The sequence below is a fragment of the Sardina pilchardus genome, chromosome 12, assembly GCF_963854185.1.
Source record: "Sardina pilchardus chromosome 12, fSarPil1.1, whole genome shotgun sequence".
NCBI classification, from domain to species: Eukaryota; Metazoa; Chordata; class Actinopteri; order Clupeiformes; family Clupeidae; genus Sardina; species Sardina pilchardus.
Window position 1 is genome coordinate 16,191,358 of NC_085005.1, and position 19,607 is coordinate 16,210,964.

Sequence of the window (19,607 nt, forward strand, 5' to 3'; positions counted from 1 at the left end):
CTCTCTCTCTTTCTCTCTCTCATGAACAGTAACAGAATAAAACTAACAGAATAAAATGCCTCTGTATTTGTAAATTGGAATACTGTAAGCCTTATAAACTCCTAAAACTATTGGCTGGATTGCTTACTGTAATATTTTATTCCAAAACCATTTTCATCAACAGACACAGCATAGAACAACACCATATGGTGAGTTCAGTCAGTGAGCCTATGGATTTTGACATGTAGAAATGTAAACAGAAGGCTTCTACTATACGTACATGCAGAAGACTGAATGTGTTCTTAATCACAGCTGCATTCAACACCATTAAAAACTAAAGAAATCAAGAATCCTCTGTGGTACAGCTGTTAGAGCTCCAGCATCAACATGAATTTATACATAAGTATGCGTCAACACATTATGGTATAACGCTGTTATTGCTTGAAAAAGGGTTTTCATGAAAATGAAAGCCTTCTCGGTTGAGATGCCAGTGACTCTGTCACAGTCTAATGTTACCTTCTATTTCATCAGCACAGATTGGAGTTTCTTTGCCTTTGCTACACAAACACTATTACAGGTAGCCTACTGGAAGTGGTGCAAAGTGATACAGCAATGGTGTACCGTGGTCATCATGGGAACATAACAAACCAGATGCTGCATGCATTTAAAGTCACATATACTGTAGTCTGGCTATCACCATACTGAGCTCAATCCTTTAAAGGGACACTTCACTGATTAGCATTAAGCTTTGTATCTTTAGAAAACCAGTCATGTTTTTGAATGGTCGTGCATCATTCCCTCAGTTTGCCTTGAGATGGGAGAAATACGGATTTCAATGAAACCCATTAATAGGTTTTCTAAAGATATAAAGCTTAATGCTAATCGGTGAAGTGTCCCTTTAAGACTGAACATTAGTCTCTGGGGAATCTGCGCCTAATTTCTACTGCACAAGAGGCGTGATCAATGGGTATAGTTCAAATGAATCAGTACCCTTGGATAGTCCTTCAACCAATCAGACCAACGATCCGGGTGCGCCTGGTGGATAAGCCCGTTTGTGATTGGACCCCAGCAGATGTGGACAGGAAGCAGGAGAGATACTGTAGATGTGCAGGTTTCCAGCCTGAGCTGCAGGGCGAAATCCAAATCGCAGGCAGATCAGGCAGGGTTTACCCAGCCTAAGGGACATAGGCATTATAATCTATGATACAGTACAGAGGGAATACATCATTAAAGATTTTAAAGAATTATTTTGAATAAAAAGATAATTCTCTATGTGCTTATTCACACTGCCAGCTGGAGCACTACTACTACTACTACTACTACACACACACACACACACACACACACACACACACACACACACTACTCTATAGCCTCGTAATAACACCACTGAGATTAATTTGACTGTTTTCTCACCATAATCATTTCCATCGATCAACTTCTGTAGTTGCCAAGCCTACTACTCCAACAATGTACGAGCTTAGTCTGTTGGCCAAGATCACAACAGAGCCTCGGGAGACAGTGGGTTGCCATGGTGATACTTTCCATCTCCATTCAGTAACTGAAGAGAGTGAGTTCTCTCTCTCTCTCTCGCTGTCTCTGTAATTCTTTTTTCTCTCTCTTGCACTCAAAGAGGCTTGAAATGGCTTTTATTTCAAAACCATGTAAATACTCCTATTGGTTAATTATTCTCCTCTCCCATCAAGTGCTGTGAAGCACTTGCATGCTGGACTTTTGGACACACTCAACCAACCTACCAATTATACTGTAATCACACACACACACACACACACACACACACACACACACACACACACACACACACACACACACACACACACACACACACACACACACACACACACACACACACACACACACACACACACACACACACACACACACACACACACACACACACACACACACACACACACACACACACACACACACACAATGGTGCCATAAGAAATAGATGTCAGACCCAGAGGTGCCACAACCTAACTCACTGGAGGAAAAGAGATCTGCACACCAAATAGCTCCCATTCATAATCTTCTTTATTATTATTATTGTGTGCCGTTTTGAGCTTGAGCATACTGGATCCTGCACCCATCCAACTCTTGGCCTTGGATGCGCATGGCCTTACGCTTCCACAATCTAAATCAGTCGGTCATACCCAAACATGCACATACTCAATCAGTCTTCGCACCCAGTCGATCAGTCAGCCGGTCTGCGCATCCACCTTGGTCAAAATAATAGCGGACAGTATAATGTGGGCGTGGTGGATCCATGGTAACATCACCGACTGACGATCGGCTGATCAGGGTTCGATTCCTGCCGCCGTGAGTCTGTGTCACTTTGGATAAAATCCTCTGCTTACATATCAGTCAACTTCAACTTTGACTATAAGTTAATGGCAGTATATCGCACGTCGCTGAAGTTCTAAACCTCCACCAAGCCGTTATATACATCAAACAGGTCACCTTGTCGGCCGTTATGCCTTCCATAATGCCAATATAATGGCATTGGTGATATGATAATGGTGGACAGTACATGTACTAAAATCCTCTGCTACATACCAGCCAACTTCAACTTTAACTTTAACATAATGGCAGTACAATGGCATCGGCAATGGAAATGGTGGGCCGTGCATGTAATTATGAATCACTTTTCAGGTCGCTTCAGACACCGTGTCACAGAGCGCCATCATTCATGGAGAAAACAAAGCAGCCAAGGTCCTTTACTGCCCTTGCAGATGGCCTGTTATGGGAAAGCACATCCAAAGAATGCCATAGCCATAGAGAGAGAGAGAGAGAGAGAGAGAGAGAGAGAGAGAGAGACAGAGAGTTACTGTGAGATGAGAGACAACACATGACTGCTATGAGTGTCTCACATCCCTTCTGCCAGATACGCACCCACACACACTCCCAGCGGAAGAGTCGTGTAAACTCGTATGAGACTGCGGGTGAGAATGGGGCTCGTCTCTGGAGCCTGGCAACCCCCTGCGGTTCCCGCTGTCCCTCCCCAGTCATTCACTATCTGCGGCTTTAAGGAGACGAAGGATGAAACAGAATAGTCAATATGTGTGTGTGCGTGTGTGTGTGTGTGTGTGTGTGTGTGTGTGTGTGTGTGTGTGTGTGTGTGTGTGTGTGTGTGTGTGTGTGTGTGTGTGTGTGTGTGTTTATTTATACCTGCAGTAGTCCCATGGAGATCTCTCTCAGAATAGAAAGGAAACATTTTAAACCGAAGTGTGAGCACAACAACATTGAAAAGAGCCATGTCTCTAGATCTGCTTCACATCTATAAAGGGGGGGGGGGGTACTTTACTGCACTATTACAGGCCTTTGCAGTAGTCATCCAAGCCATCAAGCCCCCTTTGGATGGACAGCTAGCTGGAGAGATGAAGGGATTGCTGAAAGGGGTTCCAGAGAGATGGGAAAATGGATTAGGATGCTGGAAGAGTGGTTAATACGCCTCCAACTGTTACCAGGAGGGTGACTAAGAGACCCCCAAGGGCACTTCGGGGCCAGATTGATCAGGTGGAGGCAATCAGTGGGGGGGTAGGAAGGAAATTGACGATTAAAAGCCTGCAAGACTCCCATTTAAGAGACTCTCGTCAGTGGAGGAAGAGGGTTGTATAACGAGTGACCGTCAAACTCTATTCTTAGAAGAGACATAAAAAAACGCCGTATTTGGGAAGGGGGCTCATCTGGGTAACACTGGGTGACACGCCACCAGGCAAACATAATGCTGGGTGTTTGTATGCACATCAGTGAAGAATGATTTACTAATGAGACAGCTGAAAGCTGTGGCCTTAGCAGGTTGGTGTTTCACATGGTATTATAGACTATTCAGCTGGCATCCAACCACAAAGGCTTTCACAAAAATACAATACACAACATTACACTGTGCTACACTTGCCGGTTTGGGTCTGCTTCGAGAGTGCTGCTTTTCATTGGGTGCTTGACTTGTATAATCATTTTATGTTGCTTTTTGTGTTTTAATTGTTACTTTTTAAGCACTTTTTAACTATTGTCCTTTTATGCTTGTACACATTCCTTTCTATTCTTTTTTATTCTTCCATTTTGAAACTATTCTTGGACTATTGTCCTTCTGCTGCATGCTTTTATTAGCTATTCCTGTTTGCTAAAGTTGACTTGACTTGTAACCAGAGATCAAGTGTGCAGCTGGACTGCATTTTCTACATGCATTCTTATGTATGTCATGTTCTATTTTTGAAATGGTAGATGTAAACACTTAATGATGACAGATGAAGGCAATTCAAACTTCCCCCCCTCAGATCAGTATCAACAGATTTCCCATGAAACTCATGAGTCATATTTATTTTAAAAATAAATCTTTCCCAAGTTTGTTCACACGGGTTTTGTACAATCCGATTTCCTCTGAGTCAATCTGAGTGTTCATGTCAGACCATGAACACCAACCAATAATACCTTTGCCCGAATCCCCAAGACAAAGGTACTGGCGGGCGACCCATAGCCCACTCTGCCCATTTCAGAAATGAAACAGACCATAGTGGACCTCTAATAGGATGATCAGTCTGTCAAACACATTTCACAGTCCGTCTCTCCCCCAGCGTTTCAATTCCACAGAGCAAATCTGAAACACAGCTTTTATTTCCATCTTTGTGCTCAAGCCCTGAATAAACAAGCAGGTTATTTTGCGAGGGGGAGCGACATGACAGAATAAATCCATTGTTCCACAAGCACACTGGTTTGTTTGGCTGGCCCTGTGCATAAACGGATTGCATTAAACAGAGAACAATGACTATGGCAAACACCAACACGATTTGCTCTATGTGCGCCTCAACGTTTGGTAACACATTTCAGAGGCACACTAAAGATATCTTTGGACCTCAGCCGTAGTGTGCTAGCACTGGTCTAGATTTTGGTGGATGGTGTGTGTGTGTGTGTGTGTGTGTGTGTGTGTGTGTGTGTGTATGTTTTGGGGGGTATGTGTCACAATGATAGCTTATTATGTAGCATCTGGAGTCTGCAAACACAACAGTTTATCGGTAAGGCTGGAGCCCAATGAAAACTACCTTCAATTAAGTCAACTATTATGCATGGCTTGGGCTTTGAAGCAACTGGGTTATCTGTTGCCAGGCAACCCCACAAATTAAATAATCCTGTGCCTTCAGACCTGAGGAATAAACTACACCACTAACATACAATACAAGAGTATCACATTTTACTCCTGAAGTTCAGTCAGCCGAGGCAATCGTGCAATTATACCAGTCTATTTTAAAGCTGCATAAGTGCATATTCAATTTTCAAATGGTGCATCAGCGTCATTCAAGGTGGATAGATTGAAAATATGAGTAACTGAACAGCCTACTTTCCCATTGCTTACTTGGAATCAATGAGCAAACGTGCACAATGAGAGCAGGAGTGAAATAGTGACTCTTTTCAGACCCCTTTTTTCCCTATCTATGACAGAAATAACAGAAATGCTAACTGTTAACGAAAGGAACTTGCATAATACTACCTGCAAGACTTCGGTCTCTCTTCGGTGTTCGATGATAGGTTCATTCAGACAAATTGTTCACTTTTTGATAACAGCCTAATCTTGCCATTTTCAGAATTCTGACCTCATCTACACTCACTGACACTGAGTCGTGCCATGTCGTGTCGTGAGAGAAAGCTTATCTGGAAAATGATGCAAAGTGATTGCTGTTCTGACCAAAGATTCTAGAGTGTTCCACTCTAAGGTCTTTGATTCTGCCTCAGAATTTCTTCTACAGCTGTTTGATGTTATGCCTCTCTGCCAGCCTCAAGTGACCACTCTACACTCACACTACACCACTCTCAGCTTATTATCAATTAACTTTCAGCGGCTCTGACACCATTCACTTTAAAAGGCTCATGATCAATGGCTTTTTGACTCTTATTTGTTATTCTCGGGCTATTCCATGTCATGCCTGAAAACGCTAACATCAATGAATAGTGCTTAAAAACTCTGCTCTAAAAGCTAATGTGTTGTGCAATGGGTTGTTCTGAAAAGTATCAGTGAGGGAAAAGATAGACCAGTCCATTTCACAAGACAAATCAATCAATCAGGCACATAACATAACAGTTTGTTCACCTATCCCCTCTCGGCCAATCAGGGAAAAAAAGGCCCTTTAATTAAACATCACCCCAGAAGTCACGATACACCAAATCCCACCGTAACTGTTCTACTTTTTTCACCTCAATCCTAGATTTATGACTTAGCCTTCTCAAATCCCACTGATGATGACGGCCAAGACATTACAATCTGGTTTAGTATGACGCCAATGGGATGGAAAACACATTCCTACTTCAATACAGTCTGCTTAAAACTATGGCGGGGCCTGATCACCCTTTCATTGACATGCCTCACAAGCTAAGCCTTGTTATGAAATGTTTTGCTGATTCCTAGACTGTAAAGTAGATTAGCGGCGAATGGTGTTTGTTGCGCATGTAGGCTATCTTTCTCCTTTGTTGCTAAAGATATGCAGCTTGTAGTGATTGGAAGCATACTGTAGCCTAAAGTATGGATATTTACATGGATATTTGCCTTTAATACAAATAAATACATTACAAAAATTACAACAATTGCTAATAAGGTTGGTTGTGACAAGGATGTCCGCTCACAGGCCACCCTGTTGCTGATGCATTGATCACTTCCTTCTCATGTGTTTCAGCTAAGTCCACATTCTGTGCTGTCATACAAAAGATTAGTGAAGAAGATTAGCACTCATTAAAAGGGTTTCTTTCTTTGTTGCGTTCTTTGTTTATTAGCTGCATTTCCTTCACTTTTCTCTCATTCTTCAAGACAGCAAGGAGAGAAATACTTTTTTATTGAATGTCACCATTCAGTAGGCTAATTAGACGAGGGCATGTGTGCACATTGTGCGTTGGTCCGGACTTGTTGCTATGGGAAACCTGCCCCATTAATACTCTTGACATTCTCCGATGGCTGACATGAAAATCGGGCCCTCACAGTAAATGGCTAATTATGCTACAAACGAGATCATATAATAGAGCTAAGTGTCCAAGTGTCCCACAAGCCTCCCTAAGTGACACCAAGCGTGTCCTGATATTCACTGTCCACCACCACTGAAGGTAAAGAATGGTGTTTGTGTTCATGGTCTGACATGAACACTCAGATTGACTCGGATTGGGAAAGATTTTTTAAACAAATATGAATCATGAGTTTCATGGAAAATCTAGCTGTGTCTATAGCATACCAATCTGAGTTCCGGTGGGAAGATTTGAATTGCCTTCATCTGTCATCATGAAGTGTTTACATCTACCAATTCAAAATAGAACATGACATAGGCCTACATAAGAATGCATGTAGAAAATGCAGTCCAACTGCACACTTGATCTTTGGTTACAAGTCAAGTCAACTTTATTTATATCGCACATTTTATACACAGAGGTCATTCAACAAGCCGCTCATTCCACTGACTATTTCTCATTGTCAGACATGACTCCGCCGGTCGCTTCCAGAGGAGCAGATGCTTAGGGAGACACTAGTAGGCCTAAGGCTTGGGTTGGGTATCATAAAGGTTCCAGGTTTTGTTTACCCTTTCACACACTGGCTGTTGGGAAACTGCAAGTGTGATGCTAGATAATATGACCCCAGGAAGGGTATTAGTGTAGAGCAGCACTTTGTGGATCAAAGTCCCCCCCCCCCCCCCTCTCTGCTCACCACAATGGCTTAATTGACTGGTTGACTTCATGGCAAGTGCTTTAAAATGTGCACTTAATGGTATGGATTTGTCAATTGAAAAAGAAATTGTGCAAAATGCATGGAAAAACTGCTCTCAATTGCGATTGACAATAAGATGTATTTCAAATATGACAGGACGGAAAATCTTATGTGCATTCATTGGTGAGGACTCTTGATTGGGTATAGTTGCTGTGATTAATTTTTCTGTGAAAAAAAAAACCATGTTGCTAAATTGCAGATCCAGATGCATCTGTTTCACAATGAAAAGTGCAGAAGCAAACATAGATGATATGTCTGCTTCTGACTATAGGAACATTTTAAACACGGAACCCTAAAAATGTTACGTTGTACTAGGAGATTTATTTGTTTTCATTGTTTGTGCTTCTAAATAAATAATGCACATTGTTGTTTGGACTTACAGTAGATGTAGATGATGGATGAAAGAGATGTCTTGCATCTATTTCTGTGCCAGAGCATGGGAGGACAGCATCCTGTCATTGGCAGTGGGTGGCTTTACAGCTAAACAAATATTTGTAGTCGAACAGGCTTCTCTTCACGCCTGTGTGAGTGCAAACAACACGACATTAGCACTACAGCCTTCGCTTCAGAGTAAAACTACCAATTTTTAAAGCACCTTTCTGAAACTTTTACAGAATACATTTTTCTTCTCGTTCTGGAAACAAGTCATTGTTACTTATTGATGATGAATATAAACATATTATTTCCAATTATTTTTTCAATGCAGACACTCTTAGTGGTTCAATTGCACTAATAAAACCATCCCTCCAACATGGATCGAAAAGTTCGTCTGATTCACTGTAACGCTATCAGCAGGCTCTGAACAGGGCAGAATAAAAACAACCCAAATATGGCAAGAGTTATCACCATGAGTGGATACAATCAACAGGGGGGAGAGAGATTTCATTGTGGCAGTATTGCTCGTGTGTGGATTGTTTCCGAGCAGAATTCCCTATCTGAGGGAGATGAGACACTTCTCTGATGTTCGCTTCACAGTAGCAGTGTGTCTCTCCCCTCCATTCCACGCGCTGTGAATGCCGAAAAGGACTCCGAGATACTGTACACACAGAAACAAACGCTCCTAACCTGGGCAGAGATAGATGATTCTTCAGGGGCATGATACTGTATATCACTGCACTCAATGGTGTGAGCCACGGTCACAGATGTTTTCTTCATTTAATTGCAATGCTGAGACAAATTCATGTAAAGACATCGTTAAACACTTGAATGATGAATGAATTTGAATGACTAATTTGAATGAATTATAATTCATGGCCTTGAGAGAAACCGGTTTATCGGTATTTTTCTATGCTATATGCAAAATAAGAGCTTAGTGCATTTATGTATTTAGAAATCGTTGCTTTTTTGTCCAAGATGTACAAAAGCAAAATCTCTGCACTATAAACTTCATACAGTTATACACCTATCGGGTATATGAGCAAGGAGTTCACAGACCTTATAAAACAATTATCATTATATTCTCATTCATGATCACAGACTGCTGGATTTACAACTGAACCGTCCAAGCAAAATGTTGTCGGAGGGCATATGCTATACTTCTTGTGCCTGCATAGCCAGGTCCAGGTTTAAGGCTCAAGGTGCTACACTATGCCATGTCAGCAATAGTAGATACAAACTTTTCTTGATGTTTTCCACTCTGAGACATTACTGGATATATTGCACAGTACAATTCAGACAGATACAGTAATGACGACCGAAAGTTTTGAGATGATCGTAAGATCAAATGATTTGTTGTTTTCTGATTATGTCCTAGACCTAGAACATGACTGGTTACTGTGCGTTTTCTGAGATTCAAATAAGATCAAAATGCATCCTCTTTTCCATGCTTGTCACGTAAACAACATAGGCAGATTTGGTCAGTGTCAGGGGATCAGCTTGGTCCTATTGATCTCGTTAATTTGAACAGTGCACAAACAAAATGCTCAGACATCATCCAGCAGTCTGGGTATCGGTAGAAATCAATCCACTCCTCAGGATGAAAAAATACATAGAAAAGGAGTTCTTCAGGGGGCGAAAGAGCACAAGATAGAAACGGCGAAATGAGTTTGGCAATGATTGGTGGTTTTGGCACACAAGACGATCAGTCTATAATGTCTTTTATTTCAGATCATTGTAGCAGTCAATTGTTTCAGGCAGTGGGGTGCTGTCTGAGGGTCTGTAGTCTCCCTCTCAGGGGTCCACGACGGGGAAAGTGCTGACTTTGTTGTTGCGGCTGATGCGGCGCTCCGGTCGCGCGCGCGGCTGCTTGGTCTGGATGAGTTCTTCCGGCGTGTTCCCCAGCGGGGGCAGGAGCCGGCGCTTGCTGTTCCGCGTCTCAGGCAGCCACTGCGGCGGCAGCTCGAACGGCCCGAACCCGAACTGGGTGGCCTCCTCCGGGTCGGTGGGGGTGGCGGGGGCCACCTGGGAGGAGGAGTAGGCGCACGAGTGCTGGACGGGGGAGGACTTGGGCAGGGGCAGGCCGGCCTCTCGCGCCCCTGCGGCGGCGTGGAGCTGGTGGTGCTGGTGCTGCTGGGTCAGCTCTGGACCCACGGAACCCGCGGCTCTCCCCGAGCTGCCAGCCGCTGCCATCGCCGCTGCCGCCGCCGCCGTCTCATCGAATCGGTGCTGGAACCCTCCCGAGCCGACAGACGGGATCTCGCGCCTGGCGTCTTCCTCGTCCTCCTCTTCCTCCTCCTCGTCCTCCTCTTCCTCCTCGCTGGGCCTGAAGATCTGCTGCTGGCCGATGTTGAACATCTCCAGCAGCTGGCTGCCCGAGCGAGCGGCCGCCTCGCCGCCCAGCCCCGCGCCACCTCCGCCCCCTCCGCCGCCGCCCGCGCCGCCCGCCTCCCCGAGTCCGGCGGTGCTCACGGCGTTGCGCCGGCTGCAGCGGCGGTGTGCCCGGGCCAGCAGGTCGGCCAGGCAGTGTCGCGCCGAGCGGTTGACGGTGAGCAGGAGCAGCGGGTTGGTCAGCAGCGACAGCTTGGGCACCCAGGCGGCCGTGAGCCACAGAGCCGCGGGCACCGCCGGGCCACCGGCGCCACCGACGCCACCCTCGCTCGCGCCCGCGCCTGCCGCCGCCGCCGCCTGGGCGCCCAGCACCAGCACCTGGTAGCCCACCAGCGCGGCGTAGGGCACGGCGGAGAGCGTGAAGGCCAGCACGGCGGCCAGCAGCGTGGCGTGGAGCTCGGCCTCGCGCTGCGACACGTACGGGATGGCGATGCAGTTCTGCGGCGTGCGCAGCGCCGCGATGATCACCTTCTTCTTCTGGCTGGCGCTCAGCGCCCGGCGGATCAGCACCATGGCCAGGAAGACGGCCGCCAGCGGCGCGATCACCGTGGTCACGTTGTACGCCACCACGTACACCAGGTGGCCCAGCGAGTGGCTCGGCCCGGCCAGGCACGACGACGTGGCGTAGATGTCGGTGACGTCGGTGACGACCAGCACGGGCACGCTCGCCACCACGGCGTGCACCCAGATGTAGATGACCAGATCTCTGGACTTGGCATCAGATATCTTCCGCTCCAAAGGGTACAACACAGAGTAGTATCTGAACAAAACAACAAGAAACATAAACAAGTCAAAATGATAGCAACTGACAAACAGTGCAAATCTTAAATAACCTGGCCCAATGCCTGAATTCAGACTCAGAGCTTCTATTTTCCCAGGTTTGCTTTTCATTTCCAAACATATATTGTTTTGCATACAAAAGCAGAAAAATACATGTATAAAAACAATTTTCCTTTTTTGCTTAAATACACAAAATGAAATAAACAACAACAAATCAAAGCAAACCAAAACACAATAACCTCCCAAAATCAGTAATGAGGATTCATTTCCATTTAGTTGAAATTAGTCTTCTCGGTAATAAGGTGACAAAGGCCAAAACTAGATTTTGATAGGGGAGGTACACAGGAAGAGAAACCAAAGTATGCAGTGAGAGCATTCTGCTCGATCCTGTCTTCCACTATGTCTGAAATGGTTTTAAAAAATCTCCGTCCAGTAGTTGGGCATCACAGACATGGGCAGAGCCATAAGGTATGAATTAGATAGATAGATAGATAGATAGATAGATAGATAGATAGATAGATACTTTATCAATCCCCAAGGAGAAATTCAAGATTAGATTAGAATTAGATTGGCTGGAGTTTGCTTACATCACATTCTGGAGAAATATCTTTATAGATCTCAGTCAGCCTCTCTTTAGTGTAACATGTGCGGTGCACAATTTTGTGCTGAATAAGGACATGGCGCGCACATACAGTATTGAAGATTTATGCACACGACTAAGAATTTCATCCCCAAATCCTCTTGCCACAAGGCTCTTATGGGATCCAGTGGAACTGGACAAAGAGAGAGGATTTGATTCTAAATATCTGGAACAAACCCTAACCCTTTCAATGAAGGTTTGAAAAACCTATCCAGAGGTGACTGACTTGGGGAAGGTTTGGGGACAAATTGGGGAAGGTTGTGCGAGCAAAATCACAAACTTGTAGGTATCTAAAAAAGTGATATTTAGGGAGTGAGAATTGTTGTGAATTGGTGAGGATGCAAAGGTGTTCCTAAATCTTGAAATGATACTATGCCTTGATTGGACAAAATTGAAAAAGCATTGTCTACCAGAGTTGGTTGGGAAAGTAGCAGCTATTGGAGCTTGGATGGAGAAAGACTGTAAACCAAAACAGCGTTTGAATAGAGCCAAAATGTTAAGAGAAGTTCTTACAAGTACATTCCTACAGAGAAGCGGAGGATAAAGTAGCCTTCAATGAAACTGGTTTAGTAGAAAATTACTCCATAGTTACTCAAGTAGACAGGGGATCTACAGTTTCATGTTGGAGCCAACATTTTAGAATTCTAATATTAGCGGCCCAATAATAGAATCTCTATAAATATTGCTTACGTAATCTAGGGACATTTTTATTCAAACAAAATTCTAAGATTAGGCTATCCAGTTTACAGGAAAAAAATAAGGACAGAAGCAGATATGAGAAATGTGGGAGAGTGGTCATCTTTGTAGAATTGACACACAAAAAATTGCCTTGAGAGGGTTTTTACATTTGCGGGTGACATGATCCCAAGATAAGAACCTGAGAACAGCCATGCATTAATATAAATATTTGATTTTTTTTTAAAGTGATCTGAACATTTTCCCCTATCTGTTGCCTAAACAAAAGGGTTTTAACAGGCTCTTTTAACAAGTCATGAACAGTTTGAGTATGCTTCCTTGTGTGCTGCTGACTGTGTTTGGACACGTGTGTTTCTTTTGACATCCACATTGAATGAAAACAGTTTACTACATATAGAAATGAATGAATGAATGAATGGATGAATGAATGGATGGATGGATGGATGGATGGATGAATAAATGAATGGATGGATGGATGAATGAATGAATGAATGAATGAATGAATGAATGAATGAATGCATAGATGTGGCAATATGACGAATGTCAAGGACTTCCAGCCATGTTACTAATAGCATGATGCCATTATCACAGTGATTTCCTGTCTTCACAGGTGAGAGAAAGGCCAAGGAAACACAAGATAAACAGATTGAGCAGTAATGGAGAAGGATATGTGTTTGGGGTGGGGGGGGAGTGGGGGTCTCTTCCCAGCCCCCAGCCCCATGAAATAAATTATTCAATGAATTGATGAAGGGGATGTAGCAGCCCACGTTGCTATGGAAGCAGGGCCCTTGGAGCTGGTAGCTGGGAAGGGAGCGGGTAAGGAAAGGGAGCGCATGGTCTTTGGTTCCTCTCAGTGGGAAGCCGCTAGACATTCGCCTTAATGGAAAAACTGGACGTGACTGCTCGAGCTCTACCACAAGCTAAATCGATTATTCTTGCTATGTCCTGCAGGGCCCCAGTGGGATCGGAGGGAGTTGGAGGGTAAAAACGACGGCTATGGGAGATCCCCACAGATTCATTGGGTTTGGATCTTTCTAGCAATTAAGCTAGCCTTTAATGCTATGTACATGTGACACCCTTTACTGCCGTGCACATGTGGTCTTCTTAATCATACTGTTAGTACTGGATAAGCACAGTACACTGTGTAATGTGTATTCAGCCTGTCTGTCAGGTGTCTGAGGCAACACTGTAAAGAGGGGGTGTTATTTTTTAAGGATGCTGACGCAACCGCATTCGGACAGGAAGAGACCAGCTGCAATGTATAGACGAGAGACCACAAAATGTTACCGCAATTCAGCGCCTTTGTAGCAACTGCAGGTGAAATCATCACCAGCGACAGCGCGACAAACCTAAACTAATCTAGACATTTGAGATGCGATGGGACGGCCGTCAAGCAAATCGTCCGCCGTCCGCGCGCCACGCGGCTTCAGAAGCCTCCCCCGCCGACTCACCCACCTGTCCAGCGCGATGGCGGTGAAGCTGAGCACGGTGACGGAGCAGAAGAGGCGCTGCAGGAAGCGGACGGCCTTGCAGAAGAAGAGCACGCGGAGCCACCAGCAGCAGAGCGGGCTGCTGCCCAGCACCAGGTCAAAGGGCACGCACACCAGAGTGGCGCAGATGCCCGCGCACGCCAGGTTCTTGATGAAGCGCCCGGTGACGGACTTGAAGACGTTGGTGTAGCAGGTGCACCACAGCACTGCAGCGTGGCCTGGCAAGAGAGCGAGAGAGAGAGAAAGAGAGAGAGAGAGAGTGAAAAAGAGAAAGAGAAAAAGAGAGAGATATAGAGAGAGAGAAAGAGAGAGAAACCCATTAGTTGTGGAGAAAGAAGATCAATATGTGTGAGGTCTCAATTGACATTGTTTGTGTGTTGCTGCTTTCAGAATCCATAGCGACTCCACTAGGCCCGTCACGTCATGCTCACCCCAGGGTCGAGGTGGGTGACACCGTCCAATTCAGTGCAAGAGCACAGTTGAGATGCCACTGGAGTTGAGGTCAAATCAACTGTGGCATTTCACACACACACACACACACAGACACAGACACACACACACACACACACACAAGCAGACACACAAGCACACACACCACAGCTTCTTCCTGGTGAAAGAGGTGAAAAGCCAGCTTTCCATTCAAGCTCTGCATGTCCCTAAATCCAAAAGGTTACACTGACCCAGTAAACCTCACACCTGCCCAAACCCCGGGCCTCAAATCCCGAAACACATCATTACTTTCCATCTCCTGGAAAGGCTTTGAATCACTTCCAAGTACGCCCCTACTACCTGTATAATGTGAAAGGAGGGTGAAAGCATGCCTCTGAATTTCTGGCCATTTCTATGCCCTAGCAGTGACACTCCGACAGAAATCCCTCTCGTCTCACCAACATTACCTTCTTTGATGGAAAAAGCACTTAGTGATGGTTACTCACAGCAGAGGTCAAGGTAAAAAAGAGGCGCAAAAAAACACACTCAATGGGTGCATCCAGCAAGGTGAGAGGCTGGGGATCGGTACCTGACCCACTTTTGCTAAGAGCATATTTTCTCAAACCTGACAATCTTTTCTGTCCTCTATGTCGGTGCATGTAGATCTGTTTTCTTTTCTGAGAGCAAAGTGGCAGGGCAGCAGGAAATCTCTCTCTCTCTCTCTCTCTCTCTCTCTCCGCCTACACTTTCTGTTGTGTTGTGTGTCATTTAGAAAACACACGTTAGTGACGGAAAGTTAAAAAATGTGTCCATCTATTCAACGTTAACCACTAGTGTGGGTAAGACGGAATGAACATGCAACATCAGAGGTAATAGACCATTTCAACACAATAACCCCCAGTGAGGGAGAAAACTGGGTGGGATTGGGGTGAAAGTTGCTACGTATTATGCACGATTGTCTCAGCTCAGTATTTCTACATGTGACGTTTGGATCGTGGAAACATTCAGAACTGTTCTAAATACACTTTAACAGAGGTTAAAATGACTTTGGTCAAGCACTGAAACACTAACTCTTCTTAGCTGTGTACAGGCTGTTTCCTGTTTCACTCCTCTGCCCAGTTCTCTCTGTCAAATCACCTCTGTCCTCTTCAAGAGAACCGCCTGATATTCTGAAGGGCAGTCTGATTCTTATGATTCCAGCGTCAGAGGTGATTTGCTGTGAAAAGACACTATTCAGAGTGCCGGGGGTAAACACAAAGTATGACTCAGTTCTTGACATAAGGTCAACTTTGCCCAGGTGCTCTGAATGTGATTTTGTTATTCTGGCATCTGATGAAGCGGCTGCTTAATTGGCTGCTAACTTGGTTTCTTAATGCGCTCGCACGTATGACTGGTGATGTATGTTCTCTCAAAACAAGATCCTCTGTAGGCCAATGAAACCGCAAAATACCGTACATGGTCAGAAAATAGTCTCTATTCTCTTCACACCAACACAGGTAATGTATTTCTAGCTCCTCAGAAGTAAACAACAAATCGAAAATTCCTCTGAGCTAAGAAGACACAAAACACATCCACCACTTAGGCTAAAAGGGAATTAAATGCGTCTTTAAAATTACAATGACGTAACATATATTTTGTTCTTTTTCATTGTTTGCCCATCAGAAACCATTTTTCATGTGCAACATATTCTGGCAAGAACAAAGTGTCTTATGTCATGATATTTAGTATAACCATGCTAGGTACTGTATCTCAGTAGCCTACTTTTCCAGCCTTTGCAAAACACATACAGCTTATATGACAAATCCAGTGGTCATCCTCAGTTCAAAAATCATGTCCGGAACAGGCTATTTTGCAGTGACACTGCAGGGCCAACAAATACATCCACATATCCACTTTGTCTGAGTCATTCTTGTCTCATTGCCATGGGATGTGTCAATGTTTGAGTGGCCAGCCAGCAATAAAGGTAACTCTGTGGAGACCACAGTCGGTGTATTACAGAACTTGTGTAAACAGCAATGCTATGATAACGTTTCAAAGGCCATGATTTCAAAGCATGTGTTGAGTATATTCTTCAACAATGAAATTCATTTATTTAATGAAAAGGAAACAAGGGAAAGATGTTTGTCACATTTTTCAATTTACTTGGTCAAGCAATAAGTTCAGCTAAGAAAATTATATCTTATTTAGTGATTTTGAGCAGTATTATCTTCATAAAAATACTGATATCAAATTACATATTCTGCTCAAAGTAATTCATGCTGAGCTGTGTCTAGTAATTGAGTCATTATGACAGATGAAATGTCTCGAATGATGTCCTTCATCAGCCTTGTAGGCCTAAGGCCAGCAATAAGATAGCTGAATAAAATCACTAGGCTACATATCCGAAAGTATACCTAAGAGACCAACTTTAGAGTAGCATTTACAATCCAATTGTGTGTTGTCATTGAATCTCGTGTCATGCTGCGCAATGTAATATAGGCTTGGCTGTTCATCGCCCTCTGTGGGAAATCCCCTACCTATAGCACAAGGAATTTAACACCTATCATGTGTATGTCTAGAAAAAAACATGCAACAATAGAATGTCAAACACACAGTATTGAACCAGACCTATATGGAGAGTCTAATGAGAAAAATTGTGCTATCTGGAATAAGAACATGAAAAGCTTATGTGTTAATGATTCAATATTGGATACATTGGTATGACCAGGATTGGGTAAGATCAGGATTTTGAATGGCTTTATGATTGTGGCTATGGTCTGATCTATTTGAAATATGCCTGTCTGAGGTTGTATATTAGTACATCCCTGCAGACAGTATGTCCTTATGGAGGACAAACCATTCAACACCAGCAATAAATATTATTCGGCCAACTGATTTTCACTATAGTTTGGATGAGAAGCATAACATTATTGTCAAGTGACAATAAAATCCCATTATGTGGTAAAATACTTTCTGAACAGTTAAAACAAATGGACAAGTCATGTGCGTTGCAGTGAAGGTAAATGACACTGAAGCATGAGAGGCTTATATGCGTAACTCGTGAACCTGTGAACAGAATGATGAATTTAACACATTTGTGTTGTAATTCCCTAGCCATTGCCTTACCCAGTAGAGACCCGATAAGGATAAGAATCTGTACGGTAGTGGTGAAGTCTCGGTAGGTTTGTTCTTGAATGAAGTAACGGTTCTCCAAACGTGTCACCTCAGTTGAATGTATTTCCTCCATCTGGAACGAGGTGTTTGATACTTTTATCTGGGTATTGGCTGAAGCGGTGAGGTTGGCCGTCCCATTTTCGCCAGATGCATCCCATCTTCCAAAGTTGTCCACGTCCATCTTTCACTTTAGCTTCGTTAACTGCATTACATTTAAAAAAAAACTAACTGTTGAGTTTAGGCTTGAGGTTTATCTTAAGTTGAGTAGCAGTAGTCTGTATTCCCATGTGATCAGTTCAGAGCATCATGTTGTCAAAGGTGATGCTTTCAGGTGCCGGAATCTGGCATGGATATAAATCTCTCTCTGAAGAAAAGTCCATGGCAAGATATCGATGCCCTTGGCAATAACATGCTGTCATTTTAAATCAATTTCCAAAATAAGACATAGACGAATGAAAAAGCCCATTTTATCATCTGATGCCGCCGTCAGTGTATGGCCATTCTAGCCGATACCATGCGCCGATCCTGAAGACAATCTCCTATAAGAAAAACACTCAGTGAAACTCAGCAACTACTAAGCTAAACGGTTTGTCTCACTATGGTAGCTACCCGAAACATTTAAACTTTACCAAGGTAGGCTACAAGGTGTATGCTCCGAGGTGAGCAGCCCTACAATTTACGCTACGAATTTTCTCGCTCGTGAAAGTGCGAGGTTTTGGTTTTCGAGAACGTCAATCCAGTCCATCTGTTGAAGCTCTAAACAGGCCACAAGGATATGGAATACTGATTTTGTTGAAACTGATAAGGCGTTTGGATATCCGTGTTACGCACTGTTGCCCAAGCTACCCATATCCCAGTGTCGTGAACTCACTGAAGATTTAGAGTATGATATCCTCCTCTCCTCACGAGTGGACTGCAGACTCATCTGCATTTTTTTTTGTCATGGTGCAATCAAGAGGAAATGACAGTTCGCCTTTACCTTAAGTGGAGCCGCCGTTCGTTTGCTGAAGCGAATAAGTAGAGGTCTGTTTTCTTCAGTAAAAACTACACCCGAATGCTTTACGTCACGAGGGCATCTGTCCGTCAGAGAGGGCATTCGATGGACTGGTAGAAGAGAGGGTAGCGCTCTCAAGAAAGGAGCTCCTCCTCGGAAGGTATAAAATCAAAATAGTGGGTCGTGTTGTCGTAACGCCGACCAAATCGCCTTCTCTGTGGTTGCAAGCAAACGGGGACATGCAATTCTGCAAATTGTGTAAGGTTCATGTTTGGTCAGTATTTACTGTCACTCCGGACGTGCCCTGAATACGCCTAATTCACCTCACGGTGAGGAGAGAAATTCCTCTTGCTGACTGGATTCTGCTATGGCCCTTGTCAGCAGCAAAATAAAGGGGCCGTTTCCATAAATTATAGGCTATTATATGTTGCGACTCTTGGTAAAATTAGCAGGCTTCGATGACGCGCTAGGCTATATCTAACCAGGCAATTGGGAGTGCAATGTTTCGAGCACAAACAAAGGTTCAGTGGTGCTAGACAATTGATATGAGTATGGATATGCGTATGGCTATTGCACCTCTTGATTGGACGAGACAACTCTCTCTGTGTGTGTGTGTGCGCGCGTGTGTGTGGGGGAAAGCTCTGGGCTAAATCACCTAAAAGAGACACATAATTGACTGTTATCCCTCAATTAACTATTTCGTTTATGTTACAGCAGTTCACTCTCCCCTATCAGCTTCTAATTTACTGGAATCTGTGCGCATGTATGGAATGTCTGTTCAGTGTCCAAATAGGCATAGACAACAAAACTGGTATCCTATTTTTAGGATCCTATTTTTGCTGCTGTGTCTACAAGCCCCACTTGAGTGTATCGCATGAAGTCACTTTTATTTATACAGCGCATTTTTGTGTGCACACTGCA

General features: G+C 44.0%; 1 protein-coding gene across 1 annotated transcript; it reads right to left on the reverse strand.

Moving 5' to 3' along the window:
* Positions 1 to 9,907: 9,907 nt before the first annotated feature.
* On the reverse strand, positions 9,908 to 17,873 carry gpr176 (G protein-coupled receptor 176). Its single transcript, XM_062551415.1, has 4 exons — positions 17,645 to 17,873; positions 14,076 to 14,328; positions 10,304 to 11,264; positions 9,908 to 10,243 (listed from the first exon to the last, which is right to left on the reverse strand). The coding sequence occupies exons 1-4, from the start codon at positions 17,871 to 17,873 to the stop codon at positions 9,908 to 9,910; spliced, it is 1,779 nt and encodes a 592-aa protein (XP_062407399.1).
* Between the last annotated feature and the right edge of the window lie 1,734 nt (positions 17,874 to 19,607).

Excerpts from the sequence above, each read along its gene's own strand:
- gpr176 (XM_062551415.1), bottom strand. The coding sequence starts at position 17,873 with ATGGACGTGGACAACTTTGGAAGATGGGATGCATCTGGCGAAAATGGG. Across the intron at positions 14,329-17,644 it reads CCTTATCGGGTCTCTACTGG|GCCACGCTGCAGTGCTGTGG; the intron begins GTAAGGCAATGG and ends CTCTCTTGCCAG. Across the intron at positions 11,265-14,075 it reads ACCGCCATCGCGCTGGACAG|ATACTACTCTGTGTTGTACC; the intron begins GTGGGTGAGTCG and ends TGTTTTGTTCAG.